Source organism: Dermacentor albipictus, chromosome 6 (assembly GCF_038994185.2).
Source record: "Dermacentor albipictus isolate Rhodes 1998 colony chromosome 6, USDA_Dalb.pri_finalv2, whole genome shotgun sequence".
Classification (NCBI taxonomy): Eukaryota; Metazoa; Arthropoda; class Arachnida; order Ixodida; family Ixodidae; genus Dermacentor; species Dermacentor albipictus.
Genome location: NC_091826.1, coordinates 85,690,376 through 85,713,052, shown reverse-complemented (window position 1 = coordinate 85,713,052; position 22,677 = coordinate 85,690,376). Strand labels below are relative to the sequence as shown.

The 22,677-nt window shown below is 48.7% G+C and overlaps 1 protein-coding gene across 1 annotated transcript; it reads left to right on the top strand.

Annotated features, from left to right (window-relative positions):
* Nucleotides 1-13,930: 13,930 nt before the first annotated feature.
* Nucleotides 13,931-17,479, top strand: LOC139061263 (DNA-binding protein inhibitor ID-2-like). Its single transcript, XM_070540979.1, has 4 exons — nucleotides 13,931-14,448; nucleotides 15,296-15,635; nucleotides 15,836-15,983; nucleotides 17,255-17,479. Exons 1-2 carry the CDS (start codon nucleotides 14,107-14,109, stop codon nucleotides 15,377-15,379), a joined length of 426 nt encoding a protein of 141 aa, XP_070397080.1. The 5' UTR covers nucleotides 13,931-14,106; the 3' UTR covers nucleotides 15,380-15,635; nucleotides 15,836-15,983; nucleotides 17,255-17,479.
* The last annotated feature ends 5,198 nt before the right edge of the window (nucleotides 17,480-22,677 follow it).

The following is a 22,677-nucleotide window of genomic DNA, read 5'->3' as shown; positions in this document are numbered from 1 at the left end:
CCTTTCATCATCTGGCTAGCCCTTTTCATTAAAAAATGATTTGTCAAGTCCATGAGGGCAGAAATTAGTTTGTCACCATGCTTATTCTGTTTTCTCTCCAGCATAGTATGCTTTAACGTCCTGTGCTTGCTCTCAAGGTGCATGTTAGTGTTGACAGCTGCTCTAGTCCTAAAGCGATAGGCCCACTCTTGCGGCCTAACTGCATAGTGGTCTTTGAAGTACTTCAGGAAGTCCCTCAGTTTTTCTTCCTCACTAGAAAGGAATTGCTTAAAATAATCTTCAAATGCCTTTTCCGCGAGGAACTCTAAGAGTAGCCACACACTATGGTAAACATGTGGCCTTAGCTGTCTCTCTACACACTCGAGTGTCTTCTTACGCCAATTGTTATCCACATGCTAGGCACAGAGAAGTTTTTGTTTTGCGGCACCCATGACCCTGGACCCTGCTTTGTAGAATTGTGAGGCACCATCAGATATCAATGTCTTAGCGGCCACTTTTTTGGCCATGGCCGACTCCAGATATTTGAAGAATGCTGTCAAAGTTTGCTCGTTCATCTGGTTGCAGATGAAATAAGCTATAGCTACAACTGATGCTACTTTATCTAGCACCAGAAGAGTGGTCAGCTCAAACAGGTACTCTATAGTTCCATGTGTGGAGTCAAGACATACAGTCCCTGCAGGGCCCAATTTTTCTAGTAGCTCCTTCTGAGGCTCTGTCATCAGAACAAGAGCAAAGTCTGCTGAAGAAAATGTACCACTTGGGTCCACTGCACCTTGTTCCTTGTACAGGCGGACAAGTGTTTCATCTTTTTCTTTCATCACAAGCACCCACATGTCTACACTGACAGCGTCATTAATGTGACAACGTTCAGAAGCAGCAAGGTTAAACTGCCGTTTGATGTTATGCAGGGTTGAGCACTCTGCCAAGTGCACTGGCCTCAGCTTGGATGCCACAGATGTTCTTATTCGCTTTAGAATGGTTTTCATGGGCACACCCCTTTCTAGGTTCTCTGCTACGCTGGCCTTTTCCTTGTCACTCATTCCCAAGTGCTGAATTTCTGGTTTATGACCATAATGGTTTCTTTGATACCTGACTTTTATGGTGGTGCTTTCAGGTGTCGGACTCTGAGTGTTGTCCATTGTGATGGTAATAAATGAAAGACAAATCTTACCAGACCTACAGCTCCCCTGACTTTTCTCCCGACGGTCACCATGACCTTCCTTTTTCCTTGCCTCGCCTGATCTATTACAGTAATAGTGGATCCTTGTCTCTCCACTGGCCAGCTTTTTGGGGTCCCTGGGCAAAATGAACCAGCAGTTTTGGCTACCCTCTTCTTCTGCTTTCCATTCATGAAATTCTGTAATAAAAGCACAAAATAGCATTAGATGGTGACAAGTACTTTGGGGAGAGAGATGCAAACAAAAATAATCACTTTGAAGGCTTTGGACACGGGCTAACGTAGCATTTATTTTACTCCCTCACCTTCAACTCGACTGTGTCATGAGGTCACCCTTGATATTGCTCAAATTTCTATTAAAATTGAATTTCAAATATGCAATGCGCCATAACTTCAAAAAATTTATCATATTAGTTTTGTTTTAATAAGAAACAAGTATGAAACTTAAGCATGATCTATGCTCACTCCTTCCTCAATATTGAATCAGACTGTACATTCACAGCAATGCTGTTACGATAAGACAAAGACGAACTGAGAGCACGTGGTGCAAGCTACGCCCCAGAACAGTGTGAATCCCTTCCCTCAGTTTCTTCTTGAAAAGCTCCTTCTTTTCAAGAAGAGCTTGAATTTTTACTGTAGATAGGGGCTTGGCGAGGGAGTGTTCCATGGTCACGCGGTTATGCAATCTGGCTTGGGCACGCACCTGGTTCGAAGAGGCAGCATTATGTGTGATTTCAATAAACCAGTTGCTAGTCTGCGTTCGTCCTGTCTTCTTCTACGTTGGTGTCTTTTCCCAAGCGCAGTTTAAGTTCACAAAAAGATGTCTTACCAAGTAGCCTCCTAACACACTCTTCTTAAAGAAAAAAGGATTGCGCGTGCGTCAAATTTGGCTCTATTTTATGAAATCTACAACCAGAGTCCTTCAATTGAAGGACTGTGGTACTACTAAAGAATTTTCCCAAAGTACGCCGGGAGACCAAGCCGCTGACAGCCGCAATTGCAAGTGTATTGCGGTCGGCACTGAGGCGAAGACTGTACCACGCACGCAAGTATACGCAAAGCAACGTGAGAACGCAGAGCAAATCCCTCCTCTCGTTTAAGAAAAAAAAAAGAAGAAGGGGGGGAGGGTGCGCGAGCGTCACATTTCGCTCTATTCTATGAAATGTACTACTAAAGAGTTTGCCAACAATACGCTGGGAAACGATCCCGGCGACATCCGCAAATTCAAGAATGGTCCTGGTTCTGCGTCTCTGCCGCATTGCAACGTGCATTGAGGCGAAGACTAGGCCACGCACGCATGTGGCACAGAGCAACGTCAGAACGCAGAACAGCTTACTCCTGTCGCTTAAAAAAAAGAAAAAAAGATGTGCAAACGTCAAATTTCACTCCACTTGCTGGGCAGGAAAGCAGACCATGCCAAACGTATGTCATGTAGCGCATCGCTGGGAGCGCGCACACATGACTATACTATATATAGATGGATAAACAAACAAATTATATTTAACGAGGATACAAACTTCAACATACCCCAAGGAAATAAATTAGGCACGTGCGCAAAATATACTCTTCGCGAAACAGATGGAGAAAGAAAAAACAAAGGCCCGCAAGGTATAAACAACTGCTTTTGGAGGCACACTGCGCAACAAGAAATTAAAAAAAGTCCGACATATAATATTGCGTTTAAACGTCATTTGCTTACGATGACTGAGAATAAACTTAATAAAACTGTTCCTCACCCTTATTGCTCCGGAACACAGGTGCACGTAGTCAGCCTCGAAGTTGTGCGCAGCGATCTGGTGCACCGAATACTTCTCCATTGTAGGCAGGGAAGTGCCACATACGTCGCATTTCATCAATTTCTTGACATCCACGGCCATTCTGTGAACGTTCCTGATGTGTTGCAGCATGTTCTTCCTCTGTATGAATAGTTTGCTGCAAAATTCGCAGCGACGATCGTCATCACCGATGGCAGCTCGATCACAGACGTGCGCCATTCCGAAGCGGAGAGACGGCGTTTAGAATCACGTGGTTTCTGCGTCATTGCACGCGCTAGGATTGTTGTATATTCCGGCAGTAATACAGGGAAGAAACCTCCCCAATCACGTGACACACTAGGTATTCAGTGGCCTCATAGGGACAGTTGGAAACCAACTTAGGGAACCAACATCCGGGAACGCAGGGTCACGTGGATGCTGCCTTCTATTGTTCACCGGCCTCAGCCGGCCTGCGGGGAAACGCATGTGAAACGAACATGCCTGGCAAGACGTACCGTGCTCGCGCTTCTCCGCAGGTGGGCGACAGTGCGCATGCGCAAGCGCATGCCACGTGGTTAAGCGATGAGGTGAAGCGCTCGTTCAGGGCCAGGAGGGGCGTAAGGACGCATGAAGGTAGCTTTGGAGCTACCTTACGCTGAGGAAGCACCAAGGAAGCCTTCACCGAGGGCCCCTCAGTAAGGAAGCTTTCAGAGTGACATAAGGTAGCCTCACCGCAATGAAGGCTTCCTTAGTGAGGTAAAGGAAGATGTCATTGTTTGGCTGCTTATGCTGAGGAAGTACCAAGGAAGCCTTCACCGAGGGCGCCTCAGTTAGGAAGCTTTCAAAGTGACATAAGGTGGCCTCACCGCAATGAAGGCCTCCTTACTGAGGAAAGGAGGGTTTCATTGTTTGGCCCATAACCTTTATCACCTCCCATGACACGCAGAGTAAGAGAAGTAAGTATGGCTGAAAAGAATTCTAGGACAGTACTGTAGGGGCCTCACGCCGAGTTGAAGCACGCCCTTTGGGAAACAAAGAATCATTGGGCGCAGTTCGAGTGCGATTAAGTCCACGAGCAGTTTACAGGAATAAATCCAGTTCGGATATTCGCGCTGATCTGAATTTTCGACATGAACGTAAGAGCGAGGCCGGGCGAAGTTCCCTGCCTGTGGAAACGTAGCGCGTATTTGACGCAGAAGTAGAACACCGCTTCGTTGGCGGCCAATGCACTGTACACGTAGGCCGTGTCACGCAAATTTCTGTGGGCTCACGTTTGGGTGCGCGCGCAAAAATAAAATAACATAAAAGAAAAGAAGGAAAACCCGGTTGGCCCACGCGTTTCGGCTTCCGCGGACGCGGTGCTGTCATTGCACACGTCGCAGCCGACCCTAATATGTCACAGGCATCGACGTGCCTATCCTCTACCTGTCCCCGTTCTTTTCGACGCTTGCGGTTGGCACGATTACTCTGTGGTGAAAGCGGAGTCAGTTTCATATTTGTGATCACGTTTGCACGCCTTCAAGTCGTATGGTCGTCCTACAGTTATTTTACGCGTGGGAGAAACAAACGAAATTTTTTATTGAACCCCACTCATCAATAAAGAAAGCTCATCAGTATTACGTAAATTCTGCTGATTGACGAGTGTTCAATCAGAACAAGAAAGAACAATGTTCTTTTTTTCTTCTCTTTAGTTCATGCATGTACTGCGGAACATTTAACAAGACGCCCGCTTTCTAACATAAATGAAACGACACGTGTTACACTGGCAGGCTAGGTGCAAAAAGATTTTTCAAGTTAGTGTTGCGGTTGACTTTGACCATCGGTGTTGCTGCTCATATCTGAGGGGTTCACCTTTAACGTTGTGGTTCGGTGCCATTCTGCGCTTATTGCTCATCTTCACTGTTGCAGATCTCCTTCAAGCTCTTCCTGTAGGTTTGAAACTGAGCAACAAGAAAGGCAGGGGGGGGGGAGGCGAGGGGTATACGAGTGAGTGAGTGCGCATATACCTTTAAGTACTAGGTAAAAGGCGATCTTCATAATATTTTATAATTTTAGAAGGGTTAATTGTACCACGCTGTTGAAACTCGAGACAAAGAACTCAGCTGACATAAATGCGCAAATAGCGAATATGCTCAGGAATGTGTGCGCATGTGAAGAAACAACTGACCTACTAATGGTCACATTGGAGACAGGTTGTTTTCTGCGCTGGAATAACATTAGATGACAAAATAGGAAACTCAGCAGTTTGAGCGAGTTGATAATGTACTGTTCGGTGGGGGTAGCCAGCAATAAATCGGGAAGAAAAATAGTTGACGGAGAGCACGCAAAATTACGTGTGCATTTGTCTCTCCTTTTGTCAAAGTTTAGGTTGCGTTACCTACAGAGAATCCTGCTTTATTGCGAGTATAGGTTGCCTGAGATGGTCATAATTTAACTATTTATTTTACCGTTATGTTACATGGTACTTTTAACTGGAAAGGAGTGACGAGATATGCACCGATAAATGAAACTAGCCAATTATAATAATAAAACAGTGGCATGGGATTACAACAATGAATATCACGTAAATGTGCAGAACACACAACCTATACATTGAAAATTATGGGCAAACTACAACAACAGCACAGAACACATGGTTAAACATCAGATCAACAACAACAACAAAAAGAACCCCGATAATTTTGCATTTTTTAATGTCAATTGCGATCCCTGATAGAGACTCTCCAATCTGCAGGGCCTAATTCAGGGAGGGTTTCATTTGTAAGTGCTCTCATGCTATTGCTGATCGCCTTGGCTAATATCATGTCCAGCGTCAGGATTGACTAGAATTTTTTCTCACGAACAATTACCGCAAAAGAGCTCTTTATGAATGCGGGCCCTGATTCCAACTTTCCGGATTCATCGTTAAAAATTAGAGTGAGCGTTTAGACGTGTAACATTTAATTGCGTTGCCTTTTCAGGATGATTTAGACACGCATGTATTAATGACGTGGGGCGGGCCGGCGTGGTAGTCAAATATGAGCTGGAGCCTGTATACCCAAACCCTCTTACAATAGAGTTGTTCGTAAGAACAAATTTTAGACAATCTTGATGCTGCACATATTATTTGTGAAGGCGGCCATCTGCAGTGCCAAAGACCACTTACGAACCAAAAGCTTTGAGAACTGGTTATGATATAGGATAGTATATCTTGTATAATATTGTTACGTAAGAAGACGCAAATGAAAAGCTATATACAAGTATATTTACAACGTAATACGCCGCACTTGGCCAAGAGGCAAGAGCCCCCGCTAGCCTCCAATCGTTGTCGTCGTCTTCGTACTGCTCGCCTCTTCGTCATCAGTAATACTATTCCGTAGCACTACCCCCGGCGACAAAAGCGCCGTCCCGGAGCGACTAAAGGCCGGACTTGGAAACAGTGTAGTAGGCCTTGAGCCTACTGACGTGTACGACATCACTAGGTGCCACAGTAGATGACGAGGTTGAGCTCACAGGGGCGATTTCGTACGTCACAGGCGTCACCTGGCGCAGCACGCGGTAGGGCCCTGTGTATCGCGAAAGGAGCTTCTCTGAAAGTCCGACGTGACGGGAGGGCGACCAGAGGAGCACGAGCGCACCAGGCGAAAACTGTACGTCACGGTGGCGGGCGTTGTACTGACGCTGCTGAGTGGTTTGCGAGTCCGTCAGTCGAGCACGGGCAAGCTGGCGTGCATGGTCGGCGAGAGCGATGGCGTCGCGCGCATACTCGCTTGTTGAGATCGAAGCAGGAGGAAGTGCCGTGTCAAGGGGCAAGGTCGGTTCGCGACCGTAGAGCAGATAAAAGGGAGAAAATCCGGCGGTGTCGTGCCGGGAAGAATTATAAGCGAATGTGACGTAAGGAAGGGCAATGTCCCAGTCGCGGTGGTCCTTGGAAACGTACTTTGACAGCATAGCGGTAAGAGTACGGTTTAACCGCTCTGTCAGGCCATTGGTTTGAGGATGGTATGAGGTAGTCAGCTTGTGTTGAGTGGAGCAGGAACGTGCAATGTCGGCGATAACTTTCGAGAGGAAGTTACGACCACGGTCAGTGAGCAGCTGTCGCGGGGCGCCATGAAGTAAGATAATGTCACGCAAGAGGAAGTCCGCGACGTCAGTGGCGCAACTGGTAGGGAGAGCCCGCGTGATAGCGTATCGGGTGGCGTAATCAGTTGCGACGGCTACCCATTTGTTCCCAGAGGATGACGTGGGAAAGGGACCGAGGAGGTCTAATCCAACATGAAAGAACGGTTCCACAGGGACAGTGATCGGCTGGAGATGACCGGCAGGTAGCACCTGAGGTGTTTTCCGACGCTGGCAGGTATCGCAGGCAGCAACATACTGTCGGACGGAGCGAGCGAGACCAGGCCAATAGAAGCGGCGGCGGACGCGGTCGTACGTGCGGGTTACGCCAAGATGTCCTGCAGTAGGTGCGTCATGCATCTCAAGGAGCACAGTCTGTCGTAGATGTTTTGGCACGACAAGAAGATCAGATCCGTCAGGAAGGAAGTTCCTTCGGTACAGAATGCCGCCCTGGAGGACATATCGGCGAACGGATGCGTCGGTAGGTGTAGAGCGCAGACGCTCGATGAGTACTCGCAGCGATAGGTCTCGGTACTGCTCATCGGCGATGTTAGCGAAGCCAGACAAAGAGAAAATGCCGTCGGCGGTACTACTGTCGGCGTCGTCAGGCTCGTCTACCGGGTAGCGAGACAGGCAGTCAGCGTCCTTGTGTAGTCGGCCAGATTTGTAGGTGACAGAGAACGAATATTCTTGGAGGCGTAAGGCCCAGCGACCAAGTCTTCCTGAAGGGTCTTTCAATGAGCATAACCAACAAAGCGCGTGATGGTCTGTGATAACGGAAAAGGGTCGGCCATATAAGTATGGGCGGAACTTCGCAACCGCCCAAACTAGGGCCAGACACTCACGCTCAGTGATGGAATAGTTGCGCTCCGCGGGCGAGAGGAGCCTGCTGGCGTAAGCGATAACACGGTCGTTGCCGCGCTGGCGTTGTGCCAGTACTGCGCCAATTCCGTGACCGCTGGCATCAGTACGAACTTCGGTAGGCGCAGAAGGATCGAAATGGGCCAGAACGGGAGGCGTTGTGAGAACGTCGATTAGATGCGAGAATGCAGAGGCCTCGTTATCGCCCCACTGGAAAGGGGCGTCTTTTTTCAAAAGCTCGGTTAGTGGTCGTGCGATGGCCGCGAAATTTTTCACGAAACGGCGGAAGTAGGAACAAAGGCCGATGAAGCTGCGCACATCCTTGACACACTTCGGAACAGGAAAGTGCGTAACAGCATGGATCTTGCCTGGGTCCGGTTGCACTCCGTTCGCGTCAGCGAGATGCCCAAGGACGGTAATCTGGCGACGGCCGAATTGGCACTTCGATGCGTTCAGTTGCAGACCGGCGCGACGAAAAACGTCCAGGACTGCCGAGAGGCGCTCGAGGTGCGTAGCGAACGTTGGGGAGAATACTATGACGTCGTCCAAGTAGCACAGGCATATGGACCATTTGAAACCGTGAAGAAGGGAGTCCATCATGCGTTCAAATGTGGCAGGAGCGTTACATAGACCAAACGGCATCACTTTGAATTGATAAAGACCGTCCGGAGTTACAAAAGCAGTCTTCTCGCGGTCGAGATCGTCCACAGCAATCTGCCAGTAGCCGGAGCTGAGGTCAATAGAAGAGAAGTAGCGAGCACCATGGAGGCAGTCAAGGGCGTCATCGATCCGAGGTAGGGGATACACGTCCTTTTTGGTAACCCTGTTAAGGTGCCGATAATCCACGCAAAAGCGCCATGAGCCATCCTTCTTTTTTACCAGTACAACCGGTGACGCCCATGGACTACATGACGGTTCTATGATGTTATTGGCAAGCATTTTGCGAACTTCAGCGTGAATAACTTGACGCTCAACCGGTGACACTCGATACGGGCGGCGATGAATAGGAGGGGCATCGCCGGTATTAATGCGATGTTGAACAGTTGTAGTTTGGGCCAAAGGACGATCGTGAAAGTCAAAAATATCGTTGTAGGAAAACAGAACGCGGTAGAGCTCACGAGCGTGCTCGGACGGCATGTCGGGCGCAATCATTTTCTGTAAGTCGGCGATGGTGTAAGTTGTCGACTGAGATGGTAGAGGAGGATCGGCTGAATGGCTGTCTACCTCAATAGATGGTATTGAGTGATCTTCGAATGAGCAAAGCTGGGCCAGAGACATCCCGCGTGGCAGCACTTGTGTCGTCAAGCCAAAATTGACCACGGGCAGGCAGACGCAATTAGCCGTAATAGATAAAACGGTATGAGGTACCCTGATCCCGTGTGTAAGGAGGACGTCTTGTAGAGGAGCCGCGATATAGTGACCGTCGGGCACTGGTGGGGATGACACTAGGTCAACGTAAGTCAGTGCCGTAGGTGGCAAGCGAACAAAGTCGACGGAACTGAGGCGACTGGGGTGTGGTTCAGCGGGATCCAATCCAGAACAGGCAGGTCAAGGCGGAGAGTACTGGCGGAACAATCAATTAGAGCAGAATGTGCGGAGAGGAAGTCTAAGCCGAGGATGATGTCATGGGGACAGTGGGCGATGACCGTGAATAGCACGACTGTTGAGCGATCGGCGAAGGAGACGCGGGCGGCACACATACCAATTACGGGGGCTGTTCCACCATCGGCGACACGGACAACAAGCGTCGTGGCGGGCGTGATTATTTTTTTCAGGCGGGTACGAAAGTCCGCGCTCATTACCGACAAATGCGCCCCAGTGTCTATAAGAGCAGATACAGGAACACCGTCGACTTGCACGTCAAGAAGGTTCAGATGAGTGGGCAACGTCAGTGGAGGATTTGGCGGCGTAGGGAGCAATGCAGCGTCACCTCGAGGCGCTGCATCATTCAGTTTTCCGGCTGGGAGCGGCGTCCGAAGGGAGTCGGCGAAAAGGAGCGACGGGGCTGGGGAGAGCGAGATTGTCGTCCTTGGGGCGAAGGTGAACGAGAATAGGGGCGGTTCGGCGCAGGAGAGTCAGTGGCGGCATTATCGGAGCGTGCGGCATAAGGACGAGAAGGGCCACCCGAGGGGCGAGAATAGGCAGTATAAGCAGACCGGGTCAGGGAAGTCCAGCGACTTCGACAGTGCCGAGAAATGTGCCCGATGCGACGGCAGTGAAAACAAATGGGCTTGTCGTCAGCAGTGCGCCATTCAGCTGGGTTGCGGAAACGTGGTGGGTAAGACGATGCGGGACGGGGTGGAATCGAAGAAGCCGGATGGGTATCAGGGTGATGGGCCGAGCAGATGGTGTGAAGGCCCATGTTTTCGAACTCCTGGCGGACAACGGCCTGGATCAGGGAAACCGTGACTGCCGGTGCGTTGGTGGGGCTGGAGTCGAAGGCAGCCGGATAGGCGGCCTCAATCTCACGCCGAACGATCTTGGTAATATCGCCGGTGTTGTTGGGACGAGGAGCGTCGGCACAGGAAGAAGTCGCTGGGGTGTTGGGCAAACGGGCAAACTGCTGATCGATACGTCTGCTTTTAGCGAGTTCCAGGCGGCGGCACTCTTTGATAACAGCATCCACCGTCGCGACGTTGTTGAACACGAGCAAGTTGAAGGCGTCATCGGCAATGCCTTTGAGGATGTGGGATACCTTGTCTGACTCAGGCATGTGTGCATCAACTTTGCGGCACAGAGCCAGGACGTCCTGAATGTACGTGACATAGGGCTCTGTTGACGTCTGCACACGGCCGGAAAGCGCCTTCTGCGCGGCAAGTTTGTGACCGTAGGGGTTGCCGAACAAGTCTCGGAGCTTTTGCTTGAACGAATCCCAACTGGTGAGCTCCTCTTCGTGCGTCCGAAACCAAACTCGAGGAGTGCCACCGAGGTAAAAGACTACGTTGGCGAGCATGATAGTAGGGTCCCACCGGTTATTGCGGCTGACGTGTTCGTACAGGCTGATCCAGTCGTCGACGTCGTCCCCATCTTTGCCCGAGAATACGCCAGGATCACGAGGAGCAGGGAGAGAGATGTAGGTCGTCGAAGTGGCAGGAGGGGTCGGAGGCGGCGGAGTCGAATTGTCATCGCCGGGAGCCATGAAGCTAGGCTCGATGTACCGTCCACTGCGAAGCTCCGTGACGAGGTACAGGGAACGTCCACCTCCACCAGATATGTTACGTAAGAAGACGCAAATGAAAAGCTATATACAAGTATATTTACAACGTAATACGCCGCACTTGGCCAAGAGGCAACAGCCCGCGCTAGCCTCCAATCGTTGTCGTCGTCTTCGTACTGCTCGCCTCTTCGTCATCGGTAATACTATTCCGTAGCAATATGTCTTGATAGTATATCTTTCCTGTCGTCCTTTTGTCTCAGCGCTTCTCTTCAAGTTTTCATACCAGCTGGAACATCTCTCTGCCGAAATTCCAACTATCCCAACTTTCTGCCTTGCTGTAACGGCATGCACGAGGGTGTTTTGTGCGACTGGAGAATGAATGAAGCTGAAGTAACACTTTCAAGGAAGTTGCACTGGATACTCGAGGGTAGTTGGACAAAATGCAACGAGTGTCGCGGTTTTCTACTGCCTCGAGGCTGTGGGTTATTGTATAGTACGGTGAGGGGTCCCACAAAGAGAAGGCATATTGGAGTCGTAGGCAGAAATACGTAGTGCAAAACAGCAGCTTCGCGGATGAGGGCACTGTAACAATGCTTCGGTTTTGGTAACTCTGGTAACTGAGTCCGGTTGGCTTTGGACGCAATGTCTCCATCGAGTGCTTTTCAAGACAACTTGCACGGTGCTTATGTAAAAACACCGAGGCACCCATGTGACATACGCCACTCATTCCAGTGGCAGAATGTAGTTATACATGCGATATGTAGTGGGAACTATGTTATCACGAAAGAATTCGTATAGCTTCGTCCTTATTGATATTATTCCATGTGCCAAGTAATCTTCCTGTAAAAATTTGTTTCTACTTCGTAACTCACCATACTGAAACTGTGCCTGCGTGAATGCAGGGTGTCTAGGGCCTAGACAGGTGGCCACCTGACTAGGCTAAAGGTGACCACCTTTAGCCGTCTTCACCTGGACAACTGTACATTGTCTAAATTTCAATAAAGACAAAGTGCCACATCATTACTGTATAACGTTCAATCGAAAATATCACTTAGTATAAGGTTTACAATAAAATCGTCCCATGTAAACACATTTGACAGGAGATTGCAGATGGGTGAACGGCGTAGATTTAAATATAAGATAACCCAGGGGAGATCATAGTAGCGCACAAGACAGGACGTGCGTTGTAGCTGAAGTTTTTTCAATACCAACGACAAATAGAACTCTTAATTAAGCCCGCATAATGCTAATTGACCGCTTATTATCATGCAACAACTTTAAATGCGTCTTTCGCGACTTGTGCATGATGCGAGGGCGTTTTCAAATGGCGAGTCGAATATGGACTACAATGCAAACGACATGCGAATACAGCACCTGCATACTTAAGGGCTTCAGATCCATTAACTCGCTCACTCGGTCTTGGGGGCGGTAGGTGTGGTCTTGCACAAATGCGCAATCGCTTTAAAGGAAAGTGCGTCGGCGTTGAACCACCGTCGTCTACCCACTATCGAGGACTCGTCAGTCAAGGGGTTTCAATAATGCCTACGCTTATGCTTTTATGTTGTAGTCCATTGTGGCCCTGCCGTGGGCCGTGCGTCGTTTCTTCTGCTGCGTAGTAGAGTTGACAGGCGGCCTATAGAAGAGTTGACAGGTTTTTTTTTTAAATTACTTGCGTGGGCACGTATGCTCTGGGTCCAAGTGATTGAAGACGAAGGGTAACGCAACGCTTGCGCTGAATACTACAATTCTTCATTTCTAGACGTTTCGCAAATAACTTCCTTAAACGAGCAAACACTCTGAGCATGGCGGGAATGTTATCGGAATTATGAAAGTGCTGCTCAGTAGCTGTTAAAAGGTAGACTGCTCCATATTCGGGAGCACAAATACTATCGGAATGAAAACTAAGATAGAAACAACATTTAGAGCAGAAATAATAAAATTAAGAGAGATAAGAACAGCAAGAAAAAGAGTCGGAAGAGAGGAAATGCAGGGAGGTTGACTAGGCTTTGTCCATTTCACTACCCTACACTACGGGGGGGGGAGGGGTGAGGGAGTGAAAGAGAGAGACGGAGAATACGCGAGTCCAAATAATTCAAACGCACTAAGCAAAATGTGGCGTATCCACAGTGAAAGACAAAGTTAATGTGGCGGAAACGCACATAACGGTGATGCGGCGCCCTGGTAGAGTATTTCACCGACTCAAAGAAATAGAGAACAAACAAAGACAGGAGGCACGGGCGAACGCTCTTTTCGGGGATGTAAAGGAGGGATAAAAAGTAGAGCACGCTGAGACTCATCCAAAAGGAAAGAGAGAGTAAACTTCATTTTGATTACACAAACCCAAGTCCGGGTCTCGGAAAAGACCCGCTGCGCTCCGAGAGCGAGAGGTGAGCCGACAAGTCACACGGTGCCCGCACAGGTGCAACGGTACGTAATGGGACACCGGAGTCGACCCCCGCGGAGACTCCCCGCGCATTCGCGAGAATAGCGTGAGCAGCTGCTCGCGTTGAGACCGAAACGGCTCGTGGTGGGAAAGGACCGAGAGGGAGAGAGCCCCGCGAAGAGGCAGAGCGCTGGAACGGGCGCTACAAATATAGACCACAAAAGTACGGATCGGCGCAGGAATACACTCGGAGGAGCCGCGCACCTGTGACTGAGCGTAGGCCCAGCATGAGGGGGAAAGGCGGCGCCCTCGGGGTGGCGCGAGTATCGCTCCTTTCCTGTCCTTCGGTAGTTTGGTGGCGCGCTCTGGAGGATAAACGCCCAACTACGAGCAGACGTGGGGTGTTCCGGGATTGGCTGATGCCTGCTCCTCTGGGCCCCGCCCACGAGTGCCGCTATTGGGCGGACGCCTTCGCTCCCGTATAAAAGTAGAGTTCTCGCAGACGGCGATCACTCCGTCGCTCACTGCAGGCTTAGAGTTTTACATTGCACGCGGCGCTTGTTGCTCCCCCTGCACGGCGTGACGCAGAGCCCGCTGTTTCGCTCGTGCCTCTTGGATTACGGCGTTTGTCAGCTCCGAAACGAAGGGCTCTCCGCCAGTTTCGGATTAGGAGAACATGAAGGCACAGAACGAGCAAGTTATCAGCCGATGCATGGCCAAGCTGTCCGAAGGTCGCGTCTCCCGCAAGGAACGCGACCTCAACCACGAAGAGATGCACTCGCTGCTCGGCAAGCTCAGGGAGCTGGTTCCCACCATGCCCCGCAACAAGAAGCTCACCAAGCTGGAGATCATCCAGAACGTCATCGACTACATCCTCGACCTGGAGATCGCCCTGGAAACGCACCCCGCAAACTGCTCTTCGCGCCCGTCGGCGTCCGCTACGAATTCGGTGCGGCAACCTCTAGGCGTTCTACCTCCCTCGGCCAATTCGGCGCTCAACACATGCTCGCTTAAGGAGGTGAGTGGTTCTCCCAGTATTGCTTGCTTTTTGCTTCAGTGTATCCTGTAACTTTTCCTCGTAGCCAAAAAAGAAAGAAAGAAAAAGCCTTCATCAAACCTAAACTACTGGGTAGTAACACGTTTAGGAGGCTGAGTGCCTGTGATAGCGCATCATACGGTGAACTCATCACACCGGTATACCTGTAAGATTTCGTTAGTGTTTGACAGGATAAAGAAAATGAACTTTCACGGTGCAGTTATAATGGATCCACATCATTGCCTTGAAACATTGGCCGCTGCATCGGCGGTTAAGTCGGAATTTGTTCCTTGTTTGTGTTGAGTGTACTGAGGTCTAAGATTCTTAGGACGTTTCCGCAACACGTGCCAGATGTCTTCAAGGCCTACTTGCTAGCGATGCATCGTCTGTGTTTGCGATTGTTCCATCTAGATTCAGCTCCCAAAGCGCTTGTTGCAACGCGTACGGAAGACGCGTGATTGAGAGCTAAGCTTTCTAAGCTTGCTATTTCTATTTCTACTTGTTCGTACAAAGTATGTATCACTTTTCAAATGTTTCGTTTGTTATCATGTTGAATTTTTTTACAAGATGTACCCCACCCCTTATGTAACACCCCTGATAAAGGGGCCTTTAAGGAAATAAACTGACCTGACCTGACCTGATTTCGTGGAACTTCGTGTGTGCATGTGCGCGCCAATTGGAAAACCGCACTGGAGGCGAGTTGCTTAGTCGCGATTTCTTTAACGGAGTCGCCTACTTCTTTTGTATTGAAAGAGTCGTTTTACCTGGAGCACTGGTGATTGCGTCCGCTAAGTTCTTGCGTTTTGTTTTTTTTCTCCCAATTTTGCAGGTATCGAACACCGATAAAGCCACTAGTCACCTGGCCGAGCTCTTGTCATCCGCGGTGTCGTCTCCCCGCCCTGTCTCAAGCTAAGACTCCTGCGGCGCTCGGAGGAGCGTCTACCCTCTAAGTTCGCTCGGGGCACGCCTGCGAGGATCGGTTCATCATCGAAAAGGCAGCCCTGGGCCGGCACCTGTAGCCACAGAAGCGAAGAAAGGTAGCCACAGGCGAGCAGGTGGTGGTGTGGGCCTGGATGGAAGCCTGCTGAAGCGGAAACAACACTGCAGAAAGCCCCCGTTTCATTCTGATACCACTTCGAGCCAGTCGGAGCCGGGCTGAATTTGCGCAGGTTAGTTAACGCTCCTCTTTGTGTTTTCCCACTGCTAGCTAATTCCTGCGTTATTGCAGCCGACGGCGGTGCATTTTTCTTCTGTCATATTCCAGTGTTTAGGTATAGCACTGTCGTGTCGCGTCGGATAAAAGGTTAATGTGGTAGACTTGTACCAGTGATCTGTGGCTGACATACTGCGTTGTGTATTTTCACTGCAGTGACTTCCTAGCCGAACCCAATGGCCTTCCCGAGCTCGGTACGGACAAGTACGGCTTCACATCCCTTCCTGCCAAGTGCACCCATGCTTCCACGAAGTCAACCGACCCACTTGGGACTCCTGTGAAGCTGCAATGACTCCCTTTACTGGTAAGTAAAAAAAAAAAATGCACCACTACTGTTAGCTCACGGTGTGCCAGTTCCGTCGCGAACAATTTGGGTGGGAATCGACAGCCGGTCGCGTACAATGAAACATTGATAAATTATTTTAGTGGGTCACTATCCACAACGAATTCGAACAATTCTGTCCACCATCTCGCCTGCGCTTCCGCAGAACTACACACTGTTCAGTTTTACCATTCTTCCTGCCTTCGCTGCAGGAAATTGTAACTACGTCATATGTCCTAAATTTGCGGATGCGGCAAATTGTGCATGTGTACACCATATCCTAATATTAAACTTGCTGAGAGTCTAAAATTTATCGTTCGCTGCCTCATACTCAGTTGATCGTCATTCACGAGGACTGTCAGTACGACTCTCTGTATAGTCTATGGAGACTCGTATTCACTGCGTAGTCTCTCATTCAGCATTGGAGGACATTGTCAGATAGGGAACCTAGCCGCTACGCTTTGTGGGACGCCGATTTTAAAGCAACGCAAAATTTATGTTTTAAGCTAAATGTACTTGCAGTTCTTCAAGAAAAGCAGGTGTTGTTCAAGCATACGCATAAGCACCGTTAATATTTTGCAGTCTCTCTGGCAACGTTTAAGGTCTCGGCAAACTGTATTTGTGGTCTCGCATCGTGTAACACTGCAGCGTAGAGAAAAGTATGCATATGCTACAGATGAATACTGCGGTGATAGATCGCGGCAAGGGCATTGTATAAAAAAAATCTACTCATTATAACATCCGCTTTCACTTTGTGGGAGCACTGGCATGTTCAGAGGGATGGCAATTTTTGCTAATGATTTGTGTATGATTATCGCTCACTCACTGAAATTTGCATAAAAATAACCGACAGAGATTACTGAAAAACGGAACCAACAACACGCTAAATGCGTTCGATGCGTTCGTAAAACAAACTCAGTACCAAATTCTCACCACTAGCAGGTAACTGAGGCGGAGCAGAAAGCGCTAGTAGAAAACCACTTATTGATTATGTTGTTATACCATTATAAGCACACAATACTCAAAGCTTAGCTCATGTTCTCAGCCTGTTCTCTTGTTTACCATACAGTTCTCGACACCATAATTTATGAGCTGTCAAGCTGTGTATAGCGCTATAGGCGTGGTAGAGCATGCCAGCTTTCAGGCAATGAATATTCATTGCTGCGATACATGCCAAAGCGCGCTTTGTGTTCTGTCCCCTTTAACGTCTGCAGCTCTTTACTAATGTGCGGTGTTTGTTTCTATTTCCGCAGGTAGCGCTACTTCTGACGCATTCCGGGCGGAGTTAACGTCACACAGTGCGAGGCGTGCGCCACCAAGCCCCCGGAGGAACTACCACAGCCCAAGAAAAGCAGAGACCTCTAGCGCCGCACTTGACAAGGCAGTGCGTAGCGGTAACGACAGCAGCGAAGACATCGCGCTGCATGGGTTGCCTCAAAAGCAATAAAAGGCCGAGTTTGTGCAATGGAAACGAGAAATGTTATACTTCCTGTTCGCGTCACATGCCGTCACGGAAATTACGGCGACGCAACCTTTTTGCAACTTGCGATACAACACGGTCCAGTCACTCTTCCGTCTTTTCAAAATTCATGAATTCAAACTCTCGATGTGTGCCATCGGAGAAACTTAATTGGAGATGCTTACTCTTGTATTTGGTGCGCGTAGAATACACAGTGCGACAAAATATTTTTAGGTCTGGCAATTACGATATTTGACGCTGATGCTGGCCACCTTCATGCGTTCCTGTGGTGACAAAAGACGATGGTATATGTATTTCATTAAGTATATAACAAGGAATGTTTTTCTTGATTTCACTCGTCTTTTACACACCATGAATTAATCACCGCCTCAAGGTCGACTGAGGTACCAAGTTATTGCTTAAACAGATAGTCAGACGTCTCCGACACACAAGGCTTCTTTACACTGGAACCTCTCACGCATCCATCCACAATAACCCTGCAGGCCATCTTTAATCAATACAGCTATCTCCAGCTGCGGACATGTGCATTCACATTGTATATAAATAATATATGGAACGTATATAAACATTCCTGTCTCAAATGCGCAAGAGGCTCTGTGAGTAATTCAAGCAATCAGTGTTAGGCTATAGAATATAGGCGCTATCCTCTAGCCACTAACAGTGTGCAGTATAGCACAAGGTGTCGAAGTAATTTCTCCTGGCACTCTATAGTGTTGAATGCACTGAGCAGGTATCTCAGCCTCTTGGCGGTATACGGGCCGCACTCGGACTCTCTGTGGGCGAGCCAAACTTACCCATGGTCTAGGTATAGCTCGATCGAGACATTAGCATCCATGAGGGCTATCGAGCTTATTCACGGCAACCTGCTTTATGTCGTAGCAGCATCGTTTGCTAACTCCTTTCAGAGAGACCAGACAGAAAGAAAAAAGAGTGCATTGCTTACAAGTGGCACGCAAGTACCGCTTTGAAAGGTCATCGGCGGTGCCGGGTATATTATTCCTGTATCGTCATGCACCTTATGCATGGTTTTATGTCGGTACTGCGTGTGAGATGTCTCGATGCAGCGATTCCCCGCCCTAGACAGAAGTGTGAATTACTGTGCGCTCTCGTGGATTTATGAGGGCCGGATGGTACTCTGGTGGTGCATATTGAACTTTTCCTTCTTGGAATGGGTATGGCTTTCTTTAGCCGCTATGCCTGTGCCGTTTGGAGCACGTTCTACGCAGAACTAAAAGCGCTTCGGCTGTTCTCCGTGGTACCCATTTAGCACAGCATTATATATGATGCACAACAGAAGCCTATAATTAGCCAGGCGTTCCCGACAACGTACTAATAGATTGTCTTGAAGGGATGTTGTCGTGATGAGATCATTCATCCTTCTTCCGAACGAGGTGGAAAGCTCCGACGCAGATTTACGCGTGAGCGCTGCAACTGGCACTATGCTATGTGTCGGACAAGTTAAGAGTACTCGTTTAGGAGCGAGTAATTTACTGTGATGGCATTGGAAATGTTGGCAACTGCTTTGTCGCCGGCTTCTTCGGCATAGATTGTACGATGAGCTAAGGATGATAACATGAGGTCATTTGAAAAATACAAAAAAACCAGTAATGAATCCGGCAACAAAGCACGTTTTCTGAACATGAGGCGGGATAATGTAAGACTATTCCAATCTGTATTAATTCTGAATACCCCATTAGCTCTGCGTGAGAGGGCTAGATGGCTTGAATCCCACTCAAGTCGGCGGGGACCGCACGTACATAGGCGGAGCCCGAGCCGTTTTAGACTATCACGGATGGCTAATAGAGCATTTGTTATAAAAACAGTGTGGAATATTTTTGCGTTATCCCGGCCATGATTAGACTTAGACAACAACAGCCCCTATAGAAAACAAAACGGCACATAAATCAATCTATAAGCCACAGGGAATTCTGCGGCATGACACCAAACAAACAACATACAAAGTGATAACACCTAGACACAATTTCACTTTCAGTAAAAAAGGCCCTTAAATTTTTCAGGGATGAACGCTGTAATGGTGCCTTATCCCATGGCCCAACCAATTGAGTTTTCTGTGCTGAAAGGACAACTATCAAGCGCCATCACCGTTGCCAATAAAGCACATATCTTCTGTTCAAACATAGGGCCAATTTAATGGATCATGTTCCACATTCTCCCATGAAAGGCCGCTCGAGCCAATCATGCATGTCTTCTATTGATGTGCTTACGCAGTATTTCGTAGTATTCACTGGTGCAAAATGAAATGCTAGAACGGTTTATGTGTGCTTTTATAGAAAAAAAGGATTGGAAGAAGGTATGAGTGCGTCAAAGTAGACGTAAGGATTAAAGGCCTGGTTAATATCTATTACAAAGGATGGATGTACTACCAACTTAGTTTTCGTTTTTATATTTTTGTTTTCTATAAGAGTAGTGCTGAATGTTGACGTCCTCAACTGCCACGCGCTGTCGCACAAGTCCATGTGGCCTTCGAAGGCCCGTGGTCGCATTTTGCGACACACAAGATAAACTATTGTTTATAATTCTTATTAAATTACTATTTATTGGGCTCTGTTATCTTCACGGATCAAACGCGGAGAACGCGGGGCTTTCGCAAAGTTATCGCCACGAAAAAATAGATATTAAGCTTTGACACTCAAATGGAAGTTTAATCGGAGTGCGCGCTCGGTTTAATACACTCCGCTATTTGTTCAACAGCTATCGGCTCGTCAGCAAGCAATAGAACCTCGCATTAATTTTTAGCTCACCATCAAGTGATGATCGGCCACTCCACTCTTCGTTGTCGTGGGTTGTTCGATCGCTTTCAAATCAGCTGTGCATTTCACAAGTGTCACAAAACAGGGCATTGTCACCGTGTATATACACTGTCATCAGCTCGGCATGAATCCTCTTGGAAGTGGGTCCCTTCCAAAGCAGAAAGCGGATCACTGGTTCTGATTTAGCCAGCTTCGCTATGGACGTTGCTATTTTTCTTTGGATGTCCTAGGGTGGTATGGTGGCACAGTATAAAAGAAAATTTTTATATTTTGCTGGTACTAGTAACACGTGAAGTCATTTCCACTCCTATGTGCATGCCTTATCCGAAATTTATGGTACCGATAAAGCCAACTTTAAGAACCACATTCGTAATGAATTCCAAGCCACATACAGTGGCAAATATTTTGTAGTTGTCATCGTCAGTTTACTTCCTAGTAAAATTACTATTTTCTCATGCAGGTTATAAAAGGGAACTTGAAATGCAACGCTGTCAACAGCCTCATTATACTCAACCCTCTGTTTGTTTGTGGCCTTGTTTATTATGCTTCTAAATTCCACGAATTGTTACCACGCCGCGGTATTGTTCTTTCTTTAGGTTGTTTTGAGAAAACCTGTGGGGAGGTGATTCGCTTTGAGCTGATTGTAGCCTCTGACCCGTGTACAACGAAGTCCCATAGCCTTGTTTTTGAATTATGCGATTTTAACGTATTAAAGGTAAACCAAACTGCTTGTAGACTGAAATATTTTACGTGACTCTACATTTCACGCAAGGAAAGGGCAAGTAGACATCGCTGGCACAGGGCATTTTTTCTATAGCGGACAACAGAAAGAAGTGCTCGTTATGATTATGATTATGATGATTTCTTGCACCAAAACTTTAGCGTTTCGCCCCAAGAGCGAAGCACAGGTAGAGATAACAAGGTTTTAGCATTAAGTTCCAGCTTTCCGGACGCTGGTCTAACAATCCACTGGGACGACATGTTGGGGTGACGCAGCGCGCGAGAACGAAACTGCCGCTGCACGTCAAACGGCCTTAGCAGCTACAGCAGCCTTCTCGCAACGCTGACGCGATAACGATCGAGTGTTACCTGATAAGGCGTGATTTGTGCAATTCGTTGTTGGCACCTGTCTGAACTCATCATTACCTCTTCCACCTTCCTTCTTCCAGCCAGTCCCGTGAGTTTGCTCTTTAGTAAAGAACCCCATATGAGCTCATGTCTCCACAACGTTTTGTGTTTGCTAAGATTGCTGCTCTATTCCGAAAACCATCTTACATTTGCTCTTTTCTGTACGCTATCAGGAGAAAGCACACGCCCAACAGAGTGTGTTTAGCGCGTACAGTACCGATCCACCGGGAAGTCAAGCGCGATTAAGATTAATGGCTTCCGAACTAACGACCCGTAGCAGTCAAGTGCGCTTGTAGTTAGCAAAAGTAAAAGGGAACAGAGTAAAACCGAACAGCGGAACTACGGAACGGCAAAAGAGCAACACAAGCATGAATGACCTACTGAGGGGAAAGGCACGTGTTCAAAGTCACGACGTGGCAGCCACGGCCGATCCGACTCGAGCAAAGCTAGCGACACTGTGTTTTACGAGGGGCGCGGACAACCGTCGCGCATGTGTACACTCCCGACAACGTGGCGAGATAACAGCGACAGTCCCCTTCCCCCGCGAGCCATCGTCGGTGGCGTTTGTACAAAGACACGTGCGCTCCCGAGTGCGCCTTCCCCCGCGGCATGTGTTGCGACCGAAGGGGACAGCGGGGGCAAAAAGCCGGGGGTGTAGACTGGGTCCAGCTGGGGGCCAGACAGTCAGGCGCCGGACCAGACAACGCACCATTCTCCGCTGCCGACTGGGCTGCGCGCTTGCGTGCGTCCTCCGTGACACCCGGTAGCGTGTCGATTTCTTTTTCCCTACAATGTTGTCTTCCGCTTTGCCTTCACCACGCTTCTTCCGCGCCTTCTCAGTGCCTCCCCTGCTTCCCCCCCCCCCTCTCGCCACTGCCCGACTCACCCAGCTGAATCACACCCCCTTCCCAAAGACTTCCTTTTCACGGCTTTCTCTTGCGTGCCGACAATGGTGGCGTTGTGGGCTCAACCTTGCGCTCCCTATTGGCGGAAACGACCACGACCCGGCAGTGCTGCCCCTCCTCGTTCCCTCAAGTCTTTCCCGCGCTTCCTGGTACGTCGCTTGCGTGCTTCACGGAGTGGGTGAGAAAGGTTCGCAGCTCAGTGGCTCCTGCATTTTTTTTTTGTGTGTGTGTGTATGCACCTGTTGGCAGCGACATTGCAGTCTCTTGTAATGAGGCAGGTGACAGCGGCGCTCGAAGGGCTGTTGCCGTTTGGCGTTACTGCGTGTTTGCCGCTTCCTGGAGTCTAAAGAAGGGTTCACACGAACCGTAGGGATCCACATTTTTTGTCTTTT

What these genes read in the sequence shown, in the direction of transcription:
- LOC139061263 (XM_070540979.1), top strand. Translation starts at nt 14,107, where the DNA reads ATGAAGGCACAGAACGAGCAAGTTATCAGCCGATGCATGGCCAAGCTG. An exon ending in ACACATGCTCGCTTAAGGAG is followed by an intron (nt 14,449 to 15,295) that starts GTGAGTGGTTCT and finishes CCAATTTTGCAG; the next exon opens with GTATCGAACACCGATAAAGC.